General features: G+C 38.7%; 1 protein-coding gene across 3 annotated transcripts in view; it reads right to left on the reverse strand.

Moving 5' to 3' along the window:
* The window catches only part of pitpnm3 (PITPNM family member 3), a 144,264-nt gene that overhangs the window by 5,327 nt on the left and 115,424 nt on the right, over window positions 1-23,513 (reverse strand). For 2 of the 3 annotated variants that reach the window (XM_027998959.1, XM_027998958.1), the window contains exons 11-19: window positions 14,744-14,950; window positions 14,515-14,663; window positions 10,720-10,836; window positions 7,490-7,606; window positions 7,251-7,399; window positions 7,006-7,155; window positions 2,196-2,379; window positions 1,969-2,097; window positions 1,430-1,833 (exon numbers count right to left, since the gene is read on the reverse strand). In XM_027998959.1, the coding sequence (XP_027854760.1) occupies window positions 1,507-1,833; window positions 1,969-2,097; window positions 2,196-2,379; window positions 7,006-7,155; window positions 7,251-7,399; window positions 7,490-7,606; window positions 10,720-10,836; window positions 14,515-14,663; window positions 14,744-14,950 (1,529 nt within the window). In that variant the 3' untranslated portion in view covers window positions 1,430-1,506. The remainder of the gene's footprint in view (window positions 1-1,429; window positions 1,834-1,968; window positions 2,098-2,195; window positions 2,380-7,005; window positions 7,156-7,250; window positions 7,400-7,489; window positions 7,607-10,719; window positions 10,837-14,514; window positions 14,664-14,743; window positions 14,951-23,513) is intronic. The other variant, XM_027998960.1, reaches the window with a different exon arrangement.

Genomic DNA, 23,513 nt, shown 5'->3' on the forward strand with positions numbered 1-23,513 from the left:
CAAACATTTCAAATAATTTTTCTATGCGTCGTCAATTAAGAAAATAATTTTAAACGTTTGACTAAGTCTGAGGAGTGTATGTCATGTGACACCAGAACTAAACCAGCTGTTATTAATTATTAATTTAGTTTGGATTTACTTGTATATGTGGATTAGTTGAGCTGCTACCAACATCTGGTGTGAATTTCACGCATTAAAAATGTATTCACTGAAAAACATATTGACATCCTCAGTACTTATTTTCCCTGCAGTATTTCCAGAGGCTCCTGGCCACACACACACACACACACGCACGCGCGCACTGGCACACACACACAGCAGCCATGCTTGCATGGCTGCTGTGTGTGTGCTGTGTTCACAACACTTTTTTAAAAATCTGTAAATGGCTCGAGTTTAAGCCATTTGGAAGATGTTACAGTTGCACTTGCATATTTATTCTCATGGACAAATTTGCATTCGCTTTCTGCTTGGGAACCGGAGCTAATAATAGCATCTGTTCCTCTAGTTGCCACGGGAATATGAAATACTGAGGGGAAAATTCTAATTGTCTTGAAATTTCATGCCGCGCTCCTCTTGTTGTTCTTTATGTCCCTACAGTATGTAGTATGTCTACAGTTCATACAGTGGTCCATATATAAAAAATAATGAGGTCTCTGCCACCACAGCATATCAGATGGAGCAGAGAACGTAATTAAATCAATACAGACATTTATTGACTTTGCTGGAACTGAGCCCTAGTGAGCAAAATCAATCTGCGTTTACGTCAGAGCCTCGGATTCTCAAAAGTGGATCAGATTAAATAAAAGCTTCATTAATCACAAAGAGTCTGCTAACTTCATTTTAATATTATATTTTAGTGTTGATGATGAAACTTACATTTACAGCACCTTGCAAAGTGTCTAGACCCCTTGCGGTTTGTGCTTTATTACAATTTTATGCTATAAAGCAGGGAAAGGTTTTAAATGTTACAAGCATTAAGCAGGAAAAAATGATTAATTAAAAAAACCTGAAAACTCTTCAGTTTCTGGGGAAAAATAGCTGAAGCCCAGTCAAATCGCATGGTTAGCATTTATAAACATACATTGCTGCAGATTCTCACCAAGCACAACTTTCTTCTTTACGAAATGTAAAATGGAGTGGCATCAGATTTTAGTGGTTATAGGATTTGTCTTTTGCCATTTCTCCTGCTCGCGTTTGTTTGAGTTGTGCTTACCCACAATTCCCTGCGCTGTGGGCCATTCTCTGCTTTTGGAGCAGTCTCAACAATATTATCGCTTATCTCAAAAGCCTCTATTGTCGAGCAAATTCTTTTTCATGAATAAGTAAAACAATATAGTAAGGACTGTGAGATGACAGTATACAGGTTATTGCAATAAGTGAAATTATCATTTGAATTCTTCTTTAGAAAAAGACAAAAACAAGATGTCACCTTGGCCCCGGACACCAAGACCCATTAGTTCTCTTCTTCTTCTTTCCTCCTCAACGCCTCCCATGTTGGTGTGGGTGTCAGGGCGTGGTGTCCCCGCGGTGCATGGAGGCTCGTCCCCACGCACCCTGCCCGACTCCCCCCGGCCCTCCCCCGCCGTGGTCCTTGTCCGACTCCGGCTGGCTCTGGGCTCGCTCCGGTTTGGGGTTGGGCGCACACGGCGGGTCGGGCTGCTGGACTGACATCGTTCTCCGCAGGTGGGTGCGCTTGCACAGGAAGTCGGGCTTGGCGGAGAGGCCGAACGAGCCTTTCCTCAGCACCATGCGGACCGACGGGGACTTCTTGGGCCGCGCTCTGTGTCCGAACTGCAGCGTGGAGAGGTGGGCCGCGTAACCCTCGCTCAGGAACTGAAACGAGAGACAGGAAGCGGGAAATGGGTCGGAGGGGAAGTAAATGAGCAAAAAACAGGGAAAAATTGAAGTCGTTGGAGAGGAATTGCTGGAATGAAACATCAGTAGGAGGCCAAACGACCCTTCAGCTACCTGGCATTGATTCTGGTACTTCTTCGAAGGTCTGCCCACGATGTAAATCTGCGAGGGGCTTAGGCCCAACATGTTGTAAACAGAGATGTCCTTCATGGAGCCATAAGCAGAGTTTATCTTGATGTGACACTGGTGAAAGGGAGAAAATGAAAACAATCATCATCAGCTTGCGGATGTGCTTGGCATTTCAGCTGCAACAGCAAAGACACGGCGTCTGTGATTCTCACTTCCTGTATGAGGTTTTTAAGGAAGATGGTTTTCTGTCGCAGGGGATCGTGAACCAGCCCTTCAGAAAAGAAGATCATCCCGTGCGGGAAATTGTGCTGCGAGAGCCAAGACACGACGCGCTGCTTCTGCATGTCAGGCCGACCGGTGATGTAGATGATTAGATACCCGAGGTCCTGCCAGTGCCTGCAGGAAAAACACACGACATCAAATAGGAACAGGTTTGTTTTTTTTCCTAACAGTCTCTCAAGGAGTTGTGCAGTGAGACATGTCAAGAAAAAGTTAACTTATCATAAAATTTGGATTTCTATTTCCTTCATAAATAGGAGGAACGTTAAAGCTGCAGTATGTAAATTTTATTTAAAAACCCCCCGACAATTTTACATATTTGTCAAAACTGTCACTATGTCGAGACAGAGTAGCATGAGACTGAAAATCTGTGAAAAATTAAGCTCCTTCACCTCCTCAGTGTGCTACTACCTCTATCTGTAGAAATTCAACGCTATCAGTCAAAAAACAACCAATCAGAGCCAGCAGGAGGAACTTAGTGTTGTCAATCACCCTCATGTACTCGCTGCTAATTGTTCTAATCTAGTTTTTGTTTTTACTAAACATTACAAACTGCATCTTTAACTTCAGTTTTAACACTTGAGGAAAACTTTTATGAGACCATGAAATTCTATGACTTGCAAAAATATTCGAAGCCTCTGAATTTTCTCACCTTAGAGCTATAAAAGCAGACCAACACAAACCGTAGCATAAAAGTGGAAGGATCGTTGTAGTTACAGAATAATTATTCTGACGATTGATCGGAACATTCTGCAAATTTTTCAATCGAGTCTTTTCATACAATTTTAGAAATACACTAAAAGAGGCAAATAAGCAAGTAATTAAATTTCTCTTTTAAATAAGAAAATATGTTTTGGCCGCAAAAGGAGGCCCTACACCATACTAATAAGTTATTGTGGTCTAAAACCAGGTGTTTCAGTTTCATTGTCCAACCCCTGTACATTTTATTGCCTAAAATACAATAACACAGCATTCCTTTAGTGAATGATTGATCATTTGTAGCAAACGGTGCATTTGAAGCTGAACCAATACTTCTAACATCAACATGTGAAAAGCTCAGTGCTTTCTCTTTGACTTAGTGTAGGGCTGATCTGACTGTTTTTTCGATTAACCGATTAAGACTTGGATAGCAAAAGACTTTTGTTTGTTTTTGCAGTAATTTGAAACCAGCTTTTTTATTACACAAACAAAGGAGTTTTTATTTTATTTTATCTTTTAAAAGCTATATATGTTTTTAACAATTTTGGTCTGAATTACTGAATTATTATTATTTCTATAATAGATTCATTGCAATTAATTGTTTAAAACTTTAAAAACGTACACATATCTTTTCGACTGAATATTTGTTGCAAGTCCTTTCCAGAGCTACATCCAATCAGAACAAGTTAAAGCTAATTTAAAAGGGGGCGGGGCATATTTGAAAACCATATATTATTTTCTTTTTTCACAATTATGTCCTATTCATATTAGTATATCATACAAATTCCCCAAAAAACCACATTAAAAGTTGTTGTTGTTATCTAAAATAGAAGAAAAAGCTCAAGAGGTGTTAATATTTTTGTAAGGCACTTTTATAGTCACTTATCTGACATTACTCATTTTAAAGTTTCCTTATCTAAAAACGTTCAGCTGAATTTGCAGTTTAAGCAAAAAAAAGGAAAAAAGGTGGGATGTCAGAGTCAGAGAGCATTAGAGAGCAGAGTGTCACAGCAATAATGGAAACAACACAACAGTCACAGTGGTAGCTGTGTCATCCAAACATCAGACACACTCTGGTCTCTGTACACACAGTGGAGGAACTGCATGAGCAGCTCCTGCAGGAGAGCCTGACAGACACGTCTGAGGGCGAACTCACTCGACTGCCAGATGAAGCTCAAACTCCTCTAAATGCTCCATGAGTTTGTTTGCTATTCTGGAAAATCAAAACTAGCTTTAGCAAAAAGAAATAATTGTAATTGGAGAAATGTGTACTCCATCCAGACTCTACTCTCAAATGTATCGACTTTAGTATCAAATTGATGAAACTACAAACGAGTCGAGTTGGATTTTACCTGGGTCTGAGCCATTTGAGGCAAAAATGATTAATAGTTTACATCCAGCAGAAAGCATGGTAAAACAAAGCATATCCAGTAAAGACTTCATAAATCAATTAATGTTTTTACTAATTACCCAGAATTTCCTAATTGAACACTATACACAGTTAGGTGATTGAAGAAAGGAATAAAGAGGTATAAAGACATTAGAAAGAAATTACCTACCGTCATTTATTTGCTTAGATTAATTCCAAGGTGGTAAACAGCACATTAGCTTCAGTTTTCAAAGTTAGTGGATTGAGAATTACAAAGGCAGAGGCACTTCTGTGGACATATAGGGGTTAAAGGTCCTAAAGGTGAGAAAATATCAGCCTAGTGCTACGCCTTAGCTTGTTTAGTCAAGGCATCAAATTACAAAGTAAAATTTTGTGTTAGTCATTTTAGATAAAACATTTTTGTATCAAATGAAGGTTACACACTGACTTGATTGTGCTGTACCAGGGGTCGGCAACCCACGGCTCTTTAGCGCTGCCCTAGTGGCTCTCTGGAGTTTTTTCAAAAATGTTTGAAAATGGAAAAAGATGGTGGTGGGAAATATATTTTTTGTTTTAATATGGTTGCTGTAGGAGGACAAACATGACACAATCATTCTTAACGTTTTCCAATGCTATAAAACTATGTAGAATAAATATTAAATTTCAACATTTCTGTCAACAAAGATTTGTGTCATAGCCTGTGACAAGTTTCTTTCAGCTGGGCGAGGTGCGAGGCAGGTGGCTGCTGTAAACAACCTGACGGGTGTGTGGTGGGCCATGGAAAAATAGCCGAGGAGAGATTAGAGATTCTATAATTCTTGGACCGAATCATTTCCATCCATTGCCAATGCGGAAGGATTACCTGAATGTTTGCTCTGTAGCGAGAAGTTGTCAAATAACAAAAAGAGTACCGTACTTTCCGGACTATAGAGCGCACCTTAATATAAGCCGCACCTACAATTTATTTAAAAAATAACTGGAAATGTACATACATAAGCCACACCGGGCTATAAGTCGCATGGTTCAAAGCGTGGGGACAAAGTAGCGGCTTATAGTGTGAAAAATACGGTAATGTGGAAAGACATTTTCAGGGAAGGTTTGTTACATTAGCTGCTGCATCAAGATTAAAGTTACATCTTACAAGCCCGATGTTGAGAAGCTGTCCAGTGATGTCCATAAACAGTTAACAACAGTAAACATTAAACACGCAAGAACACAATCCTGCCACAGGCACATATATTTAGTAACAAAGTTGTTGTTTCTATAAATTGATTAATGATTTTTGTCAGTATATATTTAGAATGACACTTAGCGATATTATTGTGTTTTGTTGCTCAGGTACGGAGTTGGTTGTGTGTCAAAAGAGAAGAGGATGCTGTTATGTCTTACCATTGCACTGACTTGCTTGGCATTTGCACAGAAATCAAACTTAAACTGTATAAATTTAATTTTATACTTTACCTTTTCAAAAGGCTGCTGCTTTAGTTTTATAACTGCAGGTTGTGTTTTGTTGCTCTCCGTTTGTTGCCTAGATAAGCGGCACGTTAAGCACGTTCCGCTTTGCTGTTTTTCTATCACACACTTTACGATGATTATTTACAAAGAGCGATCGTCGTTATGCAAACTGCATTTTGGAGCAGATTTTCTGAGTTCCAAAAGGAAAAAAATGACCCTTTCCTTATTGATCTTCATAATAAAAATGACATAAAATATGATTTCTTTATTGCATTTCTTTAATTTTATCAATGCAACGAAACAAAATACATTAATATTGTAACAGAAGGTAAACTTAAAGCATCATCGTACAGCAGAGTCACGTGGTGCGTCTTTCCGTCCAGGACGCACAGCAGGAAAAATAAGCATTTAAACATGAATGCTAATTATGCATACACTTAGTCATTTTGATAATAGGTTATATATAATAATATATATAATAAAGCCTGTTTTGCCTTCATTATAAAGCTTATATAAGGCTTTTAATTTTCTTGCTGCTCCAGACAGATTTGTTTTTTGTTTTTCTGGTCCAAAATGGCTCTTTCAACATGTTGGGTTGTCGACCCCTGTGCTTTACAATGACACTATGTGCCTGGAAAATACATAATACTGCTCCTTTGTAGAAAAAGCCCTTCTGTTAAACTCCTAACTTATGTCAAACAAACATAGGTTAGGAGTTGGACAACACAACGGACACATAAAATTACTGATATTATGACACTGGTTTAATATTTACAGTGATACGAACATCAGACCTCATTCTATTTATTTATTTGTTCATGTTTTGGAAATTTGATGCCACTTCTGACTTGATCTGCCAATTGAAATCTCCACTTGTAACTTGCTTAAGTTGCATTCATAATGCTTGGAGACTAGCATCAACCTGTGATTAAATCAAATATTGGGTCATTTGAACTGTTTTTTTTTATAAAAAATGTAAACAGAATTTGGGACTTGATTCTGTATTTTGACCTTGGATTCACCTTGAGACTCCCACGTCTTTATGAGTTACTTTGAAAAAGAGTAAACATGGGAGTAGAAGGACTTGTGACAGGAAAAACAGTGACTGGGTCCCTCCCGCCTTTGCTGATAATAATGGCAGCGTAGACACACACACACGCGCACACACACACGCACACACACACACACGCACACACATCTGGTGCTTGTGCTTGCGTTACCTGACAACATCAACGGCTCCAGGCCGGACTTTGGGGTCGCTGCCCATAATGGACACGCTGGCAGCAAAAGAGCCATCGATGCTGAACACCACACACTCCATGCCCCGCGGCAACACAGTCAGGTAGGCCTCAGCGCTGGTCTGGTCGCCCCTTTGGGTCGGAAAAGAAGGAATGTCACACCCAGCACATGACTGTGGCTTTGCACTTCACCATTTTAAATGTCAGTCGACTATCCGGCTGCTCACTTGACCACCATTTTTACTGGATACACTCCCAAGCCGAGCTTCTTGCTTTTGGGAATGGTGTACGTCACCCTGCCACTGCTGTTGGTCACCTCCATGTCAAAGTACACCCAGCGGCCAGACTGAGGCTGAGTCATCACCAGGATGTCGACCTGAGGTTTATCAGGTTGGAATATGTTACACTCAATTACCTGTGCCTTTTCTTTTTTCCTTTCTTTTTTTTTTTTTTTTTTTTTTTTTACCTTTTCTCCGGTTAGAGTAACCATGTCCAAGGGTCCGTACATGAAGCGGCCCACTAACATCTGAGGTCCGTCCTCTGTTGCTATGACATCGTTCACCCTGTGGTTAGCGGTGACGTTCTGTAGTTCATAAGGAAAAACAAAAATCGAGTTTTAGCTAAATCCGCCAAATAAATAAATAAAAAATACGAGCAGTAGCAAAGTTTAAAAAGTGGTGGACAGACAGAATGCTAGTTTTGGAGAAATGATTGTTATAGTTCACTTTTTAAATTAATCAAAAAAGTAGATAAGAGAGTTTATACCAAATCTGTCAAACTTACAGATTTACTGTCAGTAAAACATTATTTTCTCAGTAAACTAGTGTGCAGTTTAATCAGGTAGCTGTGCAGTTTCAAAGGTCTGGGTCAATCAAGACCAGGAAACGTTTTAAAACACACAAAATGAAATGAGATATTTTCCCTGCTACTGTGTTTATTTTTAAGTTTGAATCTTATTAACTTTATACGTGTTGTTGTTGGGACGGTCCAGAGCAGCAGGACAACTCCTTTTGAACTTTTCTTCTTCTTTGACTTCACTTCAAAGGAGCCAACCGGCAGAGAAACACTAATCCTTAAATCTGATTTCACTAATATGGCTGCATTTTATTAACCAGTAATGAGAACATTAATCTATAATTTACTAGCTCAGTGGTGCCCCTGCATGACATAAATTCTGGGCTTACAACCAACTCTGTTGAGATCTTTATAACCTTCACTTCATCATATAGTCACTGTGAAACTGTTTTACTCATACATGCTGTGTTGAGTCCAAATTTCTGGTCTCAAACTGAATTTCTCCAGAGAGAAAACAGGGCAAATACTAACTAAGAGCAGAAGGAGCATCAGGCCAACCAGGCTGAGGAATCGCATTTTGTTTTCGATGCCCGAGAACAAAATGTAGTAGTAGTTTAGTTATTGTTTCAGCAGATTTCTCAGCTGTGTTTTCTTAATTTATTGGTGGCAAATAAAAAATAAAACAAGTTAAAAGTTTGATTTCAAACCTTGCACAAAAGAAAAGATGCCTACTTTTGTAACATAAACGAAATGAGAAACTTTGTTGTAACGCGATAGAAAATTTGTCTAGTTTTAACGAGAAAGTTTCTCTTTTTAACAAGTTTTGTGTCTCGTAACAAGATTTTCTTGCTCTAACAAGAAATTTTCTAAAACATGTAAAACTAATCTAGTTTTAACAAAAAAGTCTTATTAAAATGAGATGTATAAATCATCTCACTATAACAAGAAAATTTCTGGTCTTAATGAGTTTTGCATCTCGGTTTAATGAGAAAGCTTCTCATTAAAACTAAGTTTTATAAATCACTATAACAACGTTTCTCGTTTTAACGAGTTTTGCATCTAGTTAAAAGTAGAAAACCTTCTAGTTATGACGAGAAACTGCTCCCGCATTTATTTCCAAGCTCTGGAAGATAAACACTTTCGTACTTCAGAGACGTCCAACAGGAAGTGTGTTCCTCATCTCAGCTCCCTTCAGGAAGAAACAGATTTAAAATCCAGGTGTTTCCCAGAACGGGACTCTGCAGATCAACAAATCTACAGAAAATTTACAGAATAAGAGAGGAGCGACTTCTTTCGAACATCTAATATACTTCTTTATTTCTTGAATGTTTAATTGAAAGTAGCAACCCAATGTAATCTTTTTTAGGTTATTGTGGATTAACGGTCACAGTAAAAAGCAAGACACACTGAATTTTGTTTCAAAAAAAGCTTGTAATATTACCACTGGAATTACCACGGCAAAAAATAAATAAAGAAAAATCTTAAGAACCACAGCAAAGCCCTCATGTGATCCATTGTGTTGTTGTTGAACTTCATTGTGACATTAAACCAGGTAATGACGACTGATCTAAAGCAGGTATCGCCTCACAAACAAGTTCAACGTTACCAGCCGCTCCCCACCATTAGCTCTGTCAGCAGCTAATTGTTTGACAGCGGGAGCTCTCTCTGAGATGCTGGGGCAGAAAACATGGAGATGACACGCACTAAGTATGAAAAAACAAAGAAGCCCCAGCTGAATGCAGATGTGAACCATGGAAACGCAGGTAAAGTTCAACACCTGGTCACATTTATTTCAGACAGTCCAGCTCCGCTCTGTGAGATCGCAGGTGATAACAACCCAAACAAGCAGCAGGCGTTGCTCCACTAACAGAGAGACCGAGCTGTGAAGTAGCAACATGATGGAAAACACACATCTATTTCCCTCCAGGAGTGACGAAAAGCCTCCTGCCCGGTCAAGTAACCTCAGATGTTTATGTCAAGTGTCTCTAAAGCAGCTAACAGCAGCGGATATGCTAGCAGCGCGCAGACTGATCCGGGTGAAGCTGCTGAAAATCACACTGTACTTACCATGAATCAACAGATCACAAAAAGCTCATTTAGTGGAGCTGAACAAAAAAAAAAAGAAAAAAGGAAAAGCCTTCAAACTCAAATATGGCAGAGTTTCCTGTAATCCGCAGAAAAAAAAGGTTTATTTTTAGCCTTCTGAAAAAAGAAAACCTTCACTGACTCCTCCGATTAAAAGTTCGACCTTGGTCGTTCTGCTCGACGAGGCTCGGGCGAATCGTGTGACTATCTGATTCAGAGCTTCAAGGTGAAGCTGTGGGAGAGTTTGAAAAATTTCAAGTCACAGAGTTAAGCTAGCACAATTGCGACATCCGGGAGAACTTTATTTTTAGACCGAGTGAATGAAAAGGCATTGTGGGAGACGGAACCACAGAGGAGATAAAAATACAGCAATAAAAAAAAAAGCCTCTTTTCACTGAAGGAGAATCAGAATAAGTGCAAATTTAACTGCAGCATTACTGAGAGCTAAGGAGAGCATTTCAACACCAATAACCATCTGTCTTTACAGTAAACAGAGGAGGGTTGTACCGATCTGATATCGGAGTTTGGGTCGATATTTCTATCCACCACCGATTGTAACCCACATGCAAACCCACCGGTTAATAATAAATGACTCAGTTGTTCTCATAAACATTGTTGAGTAATATCACTTCATCAAGCCATTTCTAACATTCCACACAACAAAATAAGTAATAAAAGTACCTATGATTCATGCTGATATTGTATCAGGTCAGTATCTGTATCGTCCAATACTCAAAGCTGTGATATCGGTATATCAGAAGTGAAAAAGTTACATTGGGACATCATGATACAAATACGTTTGTGTGGAAAACCCACCCTTAGCTTGACATGCGTCCTCCGCCGGAGCCATTTCTCCCGCGGACTGGAAGGAGAAAACGGAGCCGAGTCCAGGTGGTCCGCTTCCTGGGTCCATACGCAGTCGCACCGCATGAGCTGTCAACAAACACGCAAATATCCAATTATTAAAACACGCACAATAGAGACTGACACTTAAATTTTTTTTACCCTCATTCTCTGACGTTGAATCATAATACACTTTTCCTTTTTTAAGTCAATAGAGATTTTCAAAGACGATGGGTGAAAATTAAAGCAAAATTAAACAACACCATGAGTAAAAATGGCTGACGTCTTCATGCGTTTTAAAGTAATTTCTATCCTTTTTGACTGTGCTTAGGCAGGCTATGTCCCTTTAAGACGCTGCGCTACGTGAACATTCATGTGACTCCGTCCCAGCCAGTCTGTAACGCAACATGAAAGAGACTGTGAGGTTGAGAAAAATGGCGAAAGTTTAGAGCTGGTCGAGGAGCAGCTCATTCCCAAAACAATGTGTCAATAATCATTTGGCAAGATTTTGGATTCACCACGGACATTGGAAGTGAAGTTATTTTATTCTTCTGATCTTGTTCAGTTGTGCTTATTTGTTCAATAACAAGCAAGCACACATTTTCTTCATTTATTTGTAGATGCTGTGGTTTTAAAGTCCCTTGAAGTGGCAGTGAAAATAGAAAAGAGTATTTAAGATCATTTGTTTTATTACTTTCTTCAAATTCAGATGTTTGCTGCCAGGCTAATGTTTTGTAACATTCTTTGGAAAATTTGTAAAAACCTGTCTCAGTTTATCAGTAAACTAAGTCTAGCAAACCACTATGAGAAGTTAGTTGTAGATTACTCGAAACATTTTGATCAAATTTCTACATTATAAAAAGCCTATTGTATCAAATACGAACAACGTGGAACATTTGGATTTTAAGTAATGCAAAAAAAATTTTCAAATCCCTAAAAAACACTTCTTTCATTATTCTGGTATTTGGCACACGCAAATACACTGCTCAAAAAAATAAAGGGAACACTTAAACAGGTGTTTAACACTTAAAGTGTTCCCTTTATTTTTTTTGAGCAGTATATTTCCGATAATACATTTTGAACTTCAAAAAATTTATGTCAGACTAAAAAAAATATACACACATTTATATTCCCTCAAATCTACAGAAAACTGCAGTTTGTGCATCAGCAATGACTTAGAAAAACACTGTGGCAACATTGTTGAGAGGTTTTGTGAGCTGAAGCCTTGAAACTACATTTGCAGTTTGAGTTATGAATCTCCGCGCTAATGGAGAGAGCAACAGCAGCACAGATTAAGTGCTAAGAGGGGATTTTGTAAAAAGTCGGCAGATGAAAGAAGCCCTGGATGTGATTTATGACTCACTTGAAACTTGAGATGCTCTCAGTTCAAACACATTTCCAGAAACTTGTCAAACTTTTTTTTTAAAAAGGCGCATTAATAAGCTTGATTACGGGAAATAGCTTTCTGCTCTTATCGTCAATGTGACAAAACATCAAGTGAAACTGACAGCTAAATGATTCGCTTTTGAAGAGAGCTATTTATCCCACTCCTGGTCCACTCATACATATATATATATATTTTTTTTTTCAGAAAAGATGACATGTCAGAGCTGACAGTGAAAGAAAATATTTTCTTTGTCTAATAGGAGAACCTGTCCGTTCAAAGCAGAAAAGTAAAGCTTTCTGGCGTTTTGTTTACCTCTTCATTTGGTGAAGCTCCTTTCAGGTAACAAAGGATCCAAAGATCGTCTGAACCGAGACAGGCTTAAGATTTCTGATACTTGCAGCCAGAATATAATTACATGCCACATTTTTATAGATTTTTTATTAATAATAAAGAAACACAAAGAAAACAATGAATCCATTTCCTTCCACTTCATAGTTAACTCCTAACATGAGACACTCAGAGCATAACCAACAAACAAAGTTTCCTCAAGTCTAAGGTTTGACTTGAAATTGATAAGAATTAACTGGCTACAGTGTGTAGATTAATCCATTAAAGTTGGATAAGATGCTTACATTTCATAATTTGTGTGCAAATCAGATAACCCTTTACTTTTGGCAAATTTAAAAAAAAAGAAAAATCAGTCACCAATTATGAAGTACTAACCTGCTTTCATTCAGTCACTGCTGTCCTTCCAGTCATACTGAAGGACATAGCACTAAGTAACATAGCGCTAACATACTGTGAGCACTATGTTACAGATAAAATATGTGCAAAATGAAGTATTTAGCTCCAATGTTCCAAACTATCAATATCAGCTGCAAAGAGCATTACTTTGAATTAGAATAGACTACGTAAAAACATCACAGAAATATTCCTCATCCCCTTTGGGGTGCAAACAAAAATAAAGAGTGTAGCAGCAGAATCTAACACAGAATTTCTGGATATTTTTTTTCCCCATCAGAACAACCGTGTTATGATTTACCAACGGGCAATTACCGCTGAGCATATATTCCCACTCCAATACATCATTGGCCGAGTTTAAATTAGCTAATCTAATTTTCAGTTCCATAATTTAAGTGGTTTTCTTCCCACTTACTACTGAAAAAAATATACATTATTCATTGTATTAAAAGTTTCTGTAATATTAAACTTTCCTTTTCATGTAACAGGAGATTTATTTATGACCACTGCTTTTATGAAATGATGTAAAACGCAAGAAAATCCACCGGATTATAACAGGATCACACAAACAGAGCCAGATCCGTTCACATATCTTTGCTGGCCGTTGTTTTCAGACAGTGTTCTCCGTTTGTTCTCCATCTTACTGTAAATATGTTCTGCACGGCTTTGAGGTACTTAAACAAACACCGTCTGTTACGCAATTAATCTCCTGACCTTCTGTCCCTGGCGCCGCGTTATCGTTTTGAATGAGATAGATGAAGCTCTGCTCTCTCATGGGAAGATGATTAATTGCTGATTTCAGTGTTTGATAACAGTCAGGATGTTCTGCGTGCGTCTACAGGGTAAAGTGATGCTACATTACTAGGGCAAAAAAAGGCTGAAAACTTAAGATGACAGCAAAGTGGTTGCTTTTTTTTTTTTACTTTCAAGTGTTTTTTGGATTCACGAATATTTTTTGTTTTGAGATGTGAAGAAGTTTCACTTTATGGATACATTAAATGTAACTTTAGTTTCTTCATTCTCTTCTGCGGCAACATTAAGATCAGTATGATCCTTTTGCACATCAGTTTGTGTGACAGAAGAAGATCGGTGATGCTTTATTAATGTGACACAAAACACTTTTTTTCTAAAGGTTTTCGCATTTAATTGCAGAAGTTTCTGAAGTTTCAGAAATGAAAAGACTAAGAAAAATACTCCTGTGATTTTCAATGTTATTTTTCCTATAATATCACACAATGACAGCAGCTATTTAAAAGCCCTATTTCCACAGCTCTAGGGAATATGAATGACAGTTTTAATAGACGAATAATTGGTTTGAAAAAGATAATAGTCTGATTGGTGCGTAATTACTGCTTCTCACAAACAACCTTTTCAATTTTCAAAAATTTTGAAATTGTTAAAATCTCTATTGGCAGTTTTTTCCCCTAAAATCAAGGACACAGGAAATCAACATTCAATGCAGCAACTGCTGCATGATTTTTAGTCTTCTAGCAGCAACTTAGTGCTTTAGCTCTGCTTCATTTCATGGTTTAATTTCATTTTTTTCTTTCTTTTTTTTTGGAAGTAAGACAGCTCAATTTCTGTAAAACGTAAAAAAACCACCCAAAAAGCAAGGCATAACATCAACGGGGCTCTGCTACCTGACGGAGAACAAACGCGGCAACGTCGGTGGACTCCCAGTAGGAGGCGTGAAAAAGATGGGGCAGAGCTACCGTGGGGAAGGCGGTGAGCACGTCGGGGCAGTACAAAGCGAAGTCCAGCCTCTTGGAGCCCCACCAGCCGCTGGAAACTGAGACCAGAACACAAGTTATGAGTTAAAGACACGCCGGGTTCTGGGCTGTTTTATGGCTCCGTTTGCCTCCCACTCACTGTTAGCGATGGTGTTGCCTAGTTGGCTCATGGAGCACACTGACATTTCGCTTTCCACGCTGGTCACGCTGCCTCTACGACCGCTCGCCTCGCCACCTCCTCCTCCTCCTCCGTCCGTCTTCGTCTCACAGGAATGCGGTGAAGCTGGACCGCCGTGGGATTTGTCACCTTCCAGAAACACGCCCGGGTTGCTTTGGATGCTTTCTGCTGTAAGTGGAAAAGAGAAAGAGAGGACAAGTAGAAAAAGAAGAAAATACCATAGTGACAAAGCATATTAGATAGATTCATGCAGGATTTGCCAAAAACTTTTAGGACCTTTATAAAACCATAATGAATCCAAATTAAGACTTACAACAAAGATGTACAAAAGAAATGTAGGGGACCAAAACTGTGAAATTTTTGGGGGCAGTTGTAACTCTTGGTAGCAGCTTTGTGCTTCTCACATGGCAGAGAGCTATCTGCTAGCTAGAGATAGCTGGCTAGAGATATCTGCCAGCTATCTCTAGCTAACTACAGAGCTAGCTAGAGATAGCTGGCTAGAGCTATCTGCCAGCTATCTCTAGCTAGTTACAGAGCTAGCTAAAGATAGCTGGATAGAGCTATCTGCCAGCTATCTTTAGCTAACTACAGAGCTAGCTAGAGATAGCTGGCTAGAGCTATCTGCCAACTATCTCTAGCTAGCTACAGAGCTAGCTAGAGATAGCTGGCTAGAGCTACCTGCCAGCTATCTCTAGCTAACTACAGAGCTAGCTAGAGATAGCTGGCTAGAGCTATCTGCCAGCTATCTCTAGCTAGTTACAGAGCTAGCTAAAGATAGCTGGATAGAGCTATCTGCCAGCTATCTTTAGCTAACTACAGAGCTAGCTAGAGATAGCTGGCTAGAGCTACCTGCCAACTATCTCTAGCTAGCTAGAGAGCTAGCTAGAGATAGCTGGCTAGAGAGCTAGCAAATACTAGTAGATTCTTACCTTTAAATTAAATTTCACAAAGCTCCCACTTATCCTGTACTAAATCATTTAATGGTCTTTTAATAGATTGTATGTTTTCTTTGAAAGATTAAAAGAAAAAACCTCTTTCTCCTAAGTTGTAATTCTTTAGGTTGGAACATATTTTTCAAACAACTTTTTAGAAACATGAGGATGAATATGGGAAAATAAGCCCGACTTCATAGACAAAGGTGTTGAGGCTGATATTCTCCAACTCACACAAACTTCATCCTTCTTTAGAGAAGAAGGATATCTGTACTAAAGGTGGGCAGATCGATCCAATATATCAAAAATATTGATACCAGGTTGGAATCAGTATTGGATCTGTATGTGCATGGTAGAATCGATACTTTAGGTTCAGATTTCCTCATGAAATGTTATCTTATTTTTGCATTATAAGTTCTTAACTCCACCTTAAAAAGATGTTCTTTTAATTTGCTCTCAAATGATCATTTTGTGCACTTTGCAGGTTTGTTTTTTTGGTTTTTCTATCGTTACCGTTTGTCATTTTTCTATGTTAAAGAATTTTGCAGAAACCCGTAAAATTTGTCCAAATTCTGTCAAAGATTTCAACAAAATAATTCAGAATAAAAAACATAAAATCAGCTAAATGTCAGAAGTTTGACGTTATCTAGAAAAAGAAAATAAATATCTGTATTGGTGGCCTTGTATTTACTAGATCAATACCAAAAATATGCAGTATTGCACACCTTCAATCTCTCCAATTCAGCGAGTTAAAAATAATAAAACAGGAAATATGTCACTAGAGTGATTTGAATTTTCAACAAAGAAGATAAGACATTTTGTCTTTGTGGTAAGGCACATCTTATTTGTCAGTTATTGAACAAAAACCCCTGAAAATTAAAAGGAGCCCCAAACTACATAGAGAATTATTTAAATAAAAAATAGTTTCTCGAGGCACAGCCTACATCTAACCTTATGTTAGAGAAGATTTCCTGTGAAGACGGTTTCACCTCTCCTTCAGCTTCAACTTTCAGAAAAATGAAAAATCTTTCATCTACCGTCAAGAGCTTTCAACATGAATGCTCAGAGCTAAACTGCTGCACATTTGTAGCACCGGATCTGCGTTGTGACCGTGACATTAAAGTGCAAGCTGATCTGGAGCTCCATTTATTTAATAAATGTGACACGTGGCAGAAAAATAACACTGCAGATCATCCTGAACACACAGCTTCCACAGTGAGACATGGCGGCGATGCTTTCTGTCAGCAGGGACAGAAAAGCTGTTAGGAGGTAATGAAAAGATGGATGGAGATAAATCCAGGTCTGTTCTGGGGGAGAGAATACCACAATGACCCAAAATACACAGCCAGAGCTACAGTACTCTGGTAGACATCAGATGAATTGAATATGTTTAGATGGCCCAGTCAAAGTCAAGACTAAACACCTATTAGACAACTCGTAGTTTTCTCCATCCAATCTGAATAGTTTGTGAGCATTACAGACTCAGAGACATACCCTAAAGATTATTCCACTTCTCAGTTGTTCGCTTTTTTGTGTTGGCCAAACATCTAAAGTTTCAATGAAACACTGAGGATTCTTGTGAAGAAGCAGCTGAAACACAATGCCGCCTTGAGCCCTCTGCCTGGCTGTTCTCACAGCCATTCACACCTGTAAACCTGTCAACTAAAACCTCACATTTTGGAAACCGTACGACAAACGACAACAACAGACGACTCCGGAGACAAAGCGGATCAGTCGGTCACTCCTGCGACCTTAACAGCCGTATCTCAGCGATTGTTGTAATTTACATCCTTCCAGCTGCTAAGTCACGATCGCTGCTGAAGCAGATTTTTAGCTCTATTTCAAATGGTATTAGCTGTAGGCTCAGTAATCACAGCTAAATTCTCTCATTACTACTTGGGTTTCTTGTTCTTAAAGTGAAAGTAGGAAACTTTTACAGAAAATATTCTTTATACATTTTTCTTAAACTGTCACCATGTTGTGACGGTATAAAATGAGATGAGTACTCTGTGAAAAATTCAAACTCCTCCACCTCCTTCCTCTGGTCCTGCTGCCATCTGCAGAAATACATCGCTCTCAGTCAGAAACAACCAATCAAAGCCAGGAGGAGGGGCTTAGTGCTGTCAATCAAGCTAACACTCCATTAGCATGGGCACCGATGATGGTGGCTTTCCTGTGGCGCTAAGTTGGTTCGCTGTCGTTAGCATAGCTGCAGTGCATATGATAGGTATTTTCCTTTCGAACCTAAATAAAAGAAAGAACCACAGACAATGTATATGAATTTTACGTGGAGCTTTTGCAAAAGGAGAAGGCTCTGAGAACTCTTGGGAGAAGGCTCTGAGAACCTTTCCTCCGAGGAATCCACAGAGCATTCTGATCTGCTCTCACAAGGACTCCTGTTTTTATTGTCAAAGGAGAACAGGCAAGGGGCAGTTAGGAAAACAACAGAGGTCGTAAAGCTTCTAACCCAAACATCTAACAACCCAGGTCCAGATGTGATATCTGATCAAAGGTCTGAGCCCGGTTCAAATCTCGGTCAATACTGTCAAGAAAACAAAATACGACTGCTCACAGGTGGTTACTAAATTAGGAGGTGTTCTTGCAAAAGGGTTTAAAGTCTGAGAAACTTAGTGTTATCTATTTCTCGTAAAGTTGAACAGACAGTAGTGACCTCCAGGTCATTTAAAGAAGAGAACACTTTAAACAGAAAATCACAAAGATCTATAGACTTAATGTGAACTAGAGTAAGAAAATAAAATGATAATACCAAAAAATCTCTAACAGCATACGTAAAGGTGACAGTGCTGAGACCCTCCTCCTTGCTCTGATTGGTTGTTTCTGACTGACTTACGTACGTCTGCAGATGGCAGTAGGACCACAGAGTTAGATTAGTTAGATCTTTTCCCCACAGATTGTCTGTGCCATAAATACAACATGGTGACAATTTTAAGAAATATGTAAGAAAGTTACTTGTCTTTGTATAGACGTTACCTGCTGCAGCTCCTATTTTATACGGTGCCGTATTCACCACATTGTGTAATGTTTCCTTTTTCTTTTGCTCTATCCTTTCTAAATACTTCCAGGAGCCACAAGCTTTCACAGACACTTTGATCTGTTCAGGTCTCAGCAGAGTGACAGCAGCAGGTCATGGATGTCAAGAACGAATCAATCAAACTCCGCTTTCTAACCAGTTCTTTCATCTACTGATCGTCCTCCCGGATGACAGAATGCACGTATGATTTAAAACTAGAATTAAAACTAAATTTAATACTGATCTGACCTTCAAACTCACACCAGTAGAAGCACTAAACAAGCAAAAAAAACAACAACAAGAAAAACCTGTGCTTCTATTTGTTCTCTCGTTTTATTCTGAAGGAGCTCTGCTCTTCTCCTTGGATCCCAGGATGTCTCTGATGTTTGAGATTTCTAATCAACCTGAGCTGAATCACTTCAAACAGCAGGACAGTGAGAGCTCGTCTGAGGATGTGTTGCTCGCCCGGTGCACACGGCTGAACCTGGAGCAGAAAAACTGATTTTGTCAAAACGGGGAAATTAAAAAGTAATTCCGCGTAAAAACTAACGTGACCAACCTGCTATCTCACAATATCATCATCATAGAAAATATACTTTCATCACATATTCCTGCCATCCTTTTAAGGTAGTGCACACTTCAAGCTCTCTTACAGAACACTTAGTCCTAAAGAAGAAATTTTGAGCTGAAAACGAAAGCAGTGTATTGCATTTCATGAGACAGATATGATTTTCGTTATGTAAACAGAATTTCATGTTGTTTAGGTGTTGGGGCAGAGAGAAGGACGGCAGACACATTGATTTAAACAGAGAACTCAGAAGACGGGAACAGTTTGGTGACCGCAGGATCTGACAAAGAAGGGACCAAATCACAGAGTATTTACACTTGGAAAAGTGATTATTGAATCCTGAACAAGTAAGTAAATGAGCAAATGAGGAAAAACCCCAGAAAGATTTACAAAGCGACTAAAACCATCAAACTAAACTCAAAAGCCCACCCATCATCAATTGCTAATGTTAATGATTGATCTTTTTATGAGGCCTTGAGTCTACAGCTCACAATGTGTGTATTTGATTACCATTATTCTACTCCTACACAAAGACCTGTTGACAATACCTCATCACTCTCTCAGCTTGTTTTCACTAATAATTGTTGTCTGTCAGTTTGTCTTTTCTTCCACATGTAAATGTTTGTTACTTGTATTCTTAATATTTTGCACAAAATGAGACTGTTCCTGGATTTGTACTATTTATTTACTAAATTGTCTATACTTGACTGATATTGATCTTTTTTTTTTTACTTGTACTTTTGGATTTTATTTGGCTTTTTGCTCTGTGATAAACACAAGCATCATATTTATTCATAAAATATTGAAATGATATTGAATTTGTCCCTTTTATTATGTCTTCTTGAGGCCAAAACAATCCTCAATAATAAATATCCTTATGAAAACCTCACATTTCTGTTTCACACTGTTTTTTCCCCCCTCACTGTTATTGATATCTGGGAGTGGATTAAGTCCCAGATGAACTCCATAAGCATCATCCTTCATATAGTTTGTTTAAACTAAACCGTTGATCTCTGACAACCAAAAGAAACGACTAGACAAATCCAGTCCTACATGTTGTGAACGCTTCTCTTCATTTTAACATCAGTTTACTGGGATGTGCTGAAGTGGTTAACAGGGTGAAGAGGGGAGTGGAAACCCGGTTTAGTATGCTGATGTGAAGGTGTGCGCCTGCTTGCTAATAAGAGCTATCACGTCTAAATCAGCTTTTTTTTTTCTTCTTCTTCTTCTTCTTCTTCTTCGAAAGGATTCATCTGTGTCTGTGGAAAGAATAGATTCCCCTCAGTTTCCCCCTGACATGACTTTCTAATCACATCACATTTGTTCTCGCGGAACAGAAAGATCGGCGTTACGTGAATTATCGCCGCACAAAGACGCCGAGTGAGGCAGCCAGCCGTCAACCTCTGCATCTGGAAATGAAGGCTAGCATGCTGGTTAGCTCTCTGACTGGAAGGTTAGTTAAAAAAATAATTTAAAAAATATATAGATATCCAAGGGTTGCGGCAATATGTGTGTGCTGGGTTTGTGAAGGATGAGCCACAGCAGGAGAATACAAATCGACTCCGGCTCCCACAGGCGTGAGAGAGAATCAGACGTGGTTAATAAATACCCTACAGTCGAGGCAGAGAGCAAATTTATTTGGGATTTTTACCTGTTTTTCTGTGTTGTTAGTTAAAAAGAGATAAAGATTTTCTGTTCTTTATTATTTTTTTTGTATCCAAGTTATTTGTTGTAAGGTAAAAAAATAATACATTTGATGAGTTTCCTGTTTGTGTTTACTCAGACCGGCATTCCTAAACATTTTAGGCCAAAAATCAGTTTGCTTGTTTTGTTTTATTTTTTGACTCAAATTTCCAGAGTCCCAGGTGAAACTGTAAATGACAAAGAAAAAAAAGAAAATAAGTAATTTATGGAAGATATTTCTACAGTAATCAGGATTAGATGGACGGTTTTTGCAGACAAAGTGACACTTTGGGCATACAAATAATTATTTTACATATTTATCCAGACTTGGAAGAGATTATTTTAAAATCAGATTTCATACTTTTCCGTACTGCAATCCTGCCAGACTTTGTTGGACAATCAAAACTAATTTCAAATTCAGATGGTTTAAGATTTCGTATCTGAAGCACAGTGACAAAATATTCCATGAAGAGCCGCTAAGAAAGCATGTCTTGGTTTTGAGCCACTATATTTTGAGTATGCAGCAACTAAACGGTTAAAATTGAACAGACGCAGCAAACATATAGTTTCCTCAATGTGTTGACAGTGACTCACTGCTGAAAAAAAAAACTAGAAATGACTAGTGCTTAGCAGTAGCCTATACTAGAGTAATAGATAGCTGTGACTTGTAAGTTTCTCATCTATTCTTTAAATTGGGACGGCGTGTTTCACTTTCAGAGATATTTTACCCAACTATGAACTAATGTCTTGATTCTACAGGTCAGACAATAACCAGGCCTCAACCCGTTTTATATTATACAGTAATTTGATTGATGAACTGAAAGATTTAGAAAAAGCAGGAGAAGAAGAAATCTGTCATTTGAATTTCTCGGAGTTCGGAGGGCTCCGAGTTTTCCACAGATCCACTGTAAAGTAATATTATCTGCAAACAGACTGCAGCCTCACACTCATCCTCACTCCCGGCAGGCTGTTGTCATTAATGAGCCCCGTGCTAAACATCTAACAGGAAGCCTTATTCTCTTTCAGCCTGAAGAAAATTTGCACATTTATTTCCCTTTTTTTTCTTTTCTTCGCCACACAATGAACTGAGAGAAACGGGACGATTACTCTGGCAGTGATTGAGAAATGCAAGGGGAGGGGAAGGCCGCTGACGTATTTTGTAAAAACACACAGAAATTCAAATGATTTCTGCTGTCAATGTTGTGGAGAAGACGAGGCTCACATGGTGACAAGACACAAAACACAAAGGAGAGAGAAAAAGAAGGAAGTCCTCTCTCAAGGCAGAGCGATTGAAACGGCTCGTGACAGTAATAAGGATTCATGTATGTGGAAGTGATTGTGAGGGAACATTTTTGACAGAGTGAGAAGAAAAAAAACCCATTCCTAACAGGATCCTCTCAGCTTCCACATCTATTAATAAGAAAAGAAATACATGTAACCTTTACACTAAAACACAAATATCCAAACAATCACCACTGATTGATACCACCCTGATGCCATGTTGGTAGCATGTCATGTTTCCTTCTGGCCTAACAGTTTAAAATCGATATCAGATGTCTCCTCCTCTGCGTTATCAGCAGCATTCATCATAATAAACGCTGCACAGTCGACGGTAACTCATGTCAAAGTCGTTCCTGATTGGCACTCCATGCCTTCATGAGCGCTAATTGCTATATTACGGAACAGGAAACGGGTGGCGCGTGCCACGGTTTCCACAGCGCGGCTGCACCTGCCCGTTGTCTTTTTTTTTTTATTTTTATTTCCACACGCAAAGTCGACAGCGGCACGCGGCTGATTGATGGGAACAAGACGCGGACCTATAATTAAAACCTGGCACAGCCGCCAGTCGATGCTCTGTCTGCTGTTTACGCTCCGTAACCTTTGTCTGCACCGCCGGCTCCGAGAGGCGTCACGCACGGTGTCGTGTGATTGGCTGAGCGAAGAAGTAATTAATATAATAGGGGGAGAAAAGAACATCTTTGGCATCCAAATTAAGCAAGTGAAAGCAGGAATGTGTCATAAAGTTTGGACGCAGGCTCCACTGGCAGTAAGAAGAAGAAAATAAAAAAGAAGCAAAGATTGCACATGGGATTTGTGCTTTTAAGCAACATCTGCTGTGTCAAACATCTACTGACTGATGGAATCATTGTTGCTGCGTTAGTGAGCAATTAAACCAGATTTAGAGATAGAAAGTCAAGCAGGCTGATCGTTAAGGGAACAAACTGTACCAGCACAAACAATACCAAGTCATCATAAAATCTTATTTTTTTGTATTTAGGGCTGAAACAATAAATCTTTCAGCTCTAATGAAATAATCATCACCTAAACAATTAATTGTTAACTTGAGTATAAAGACTCATAGAAAGTTAAAGTCAGGGCGGGAATTAAGCCAGAACTGTACAAAATATATGTTTTTATAATTGCATTTATGATAAAAAAAAAAGCTAACTCCTAAAGAGCCATAGTTTTCTGTTTCTGTAAACAACAACAACAAAAAAAGAAAAAAATCTCCCATTG

This window comes from Xiphophorus couchianus, chromosome 18, assembly GCF_001444195.1.
Source record: "Xiphophorus couchianus chromosome 18, X_couchianus-1.0, whole genome shotgun sequence".
Classification (NCBI taxonomy): Eukaryota; Metazoa; Chordata; class Actinopteri; order Cyprinodontiformes; family Poeciliidae; genus Xiphophorus; species Xiphophorus couchianus.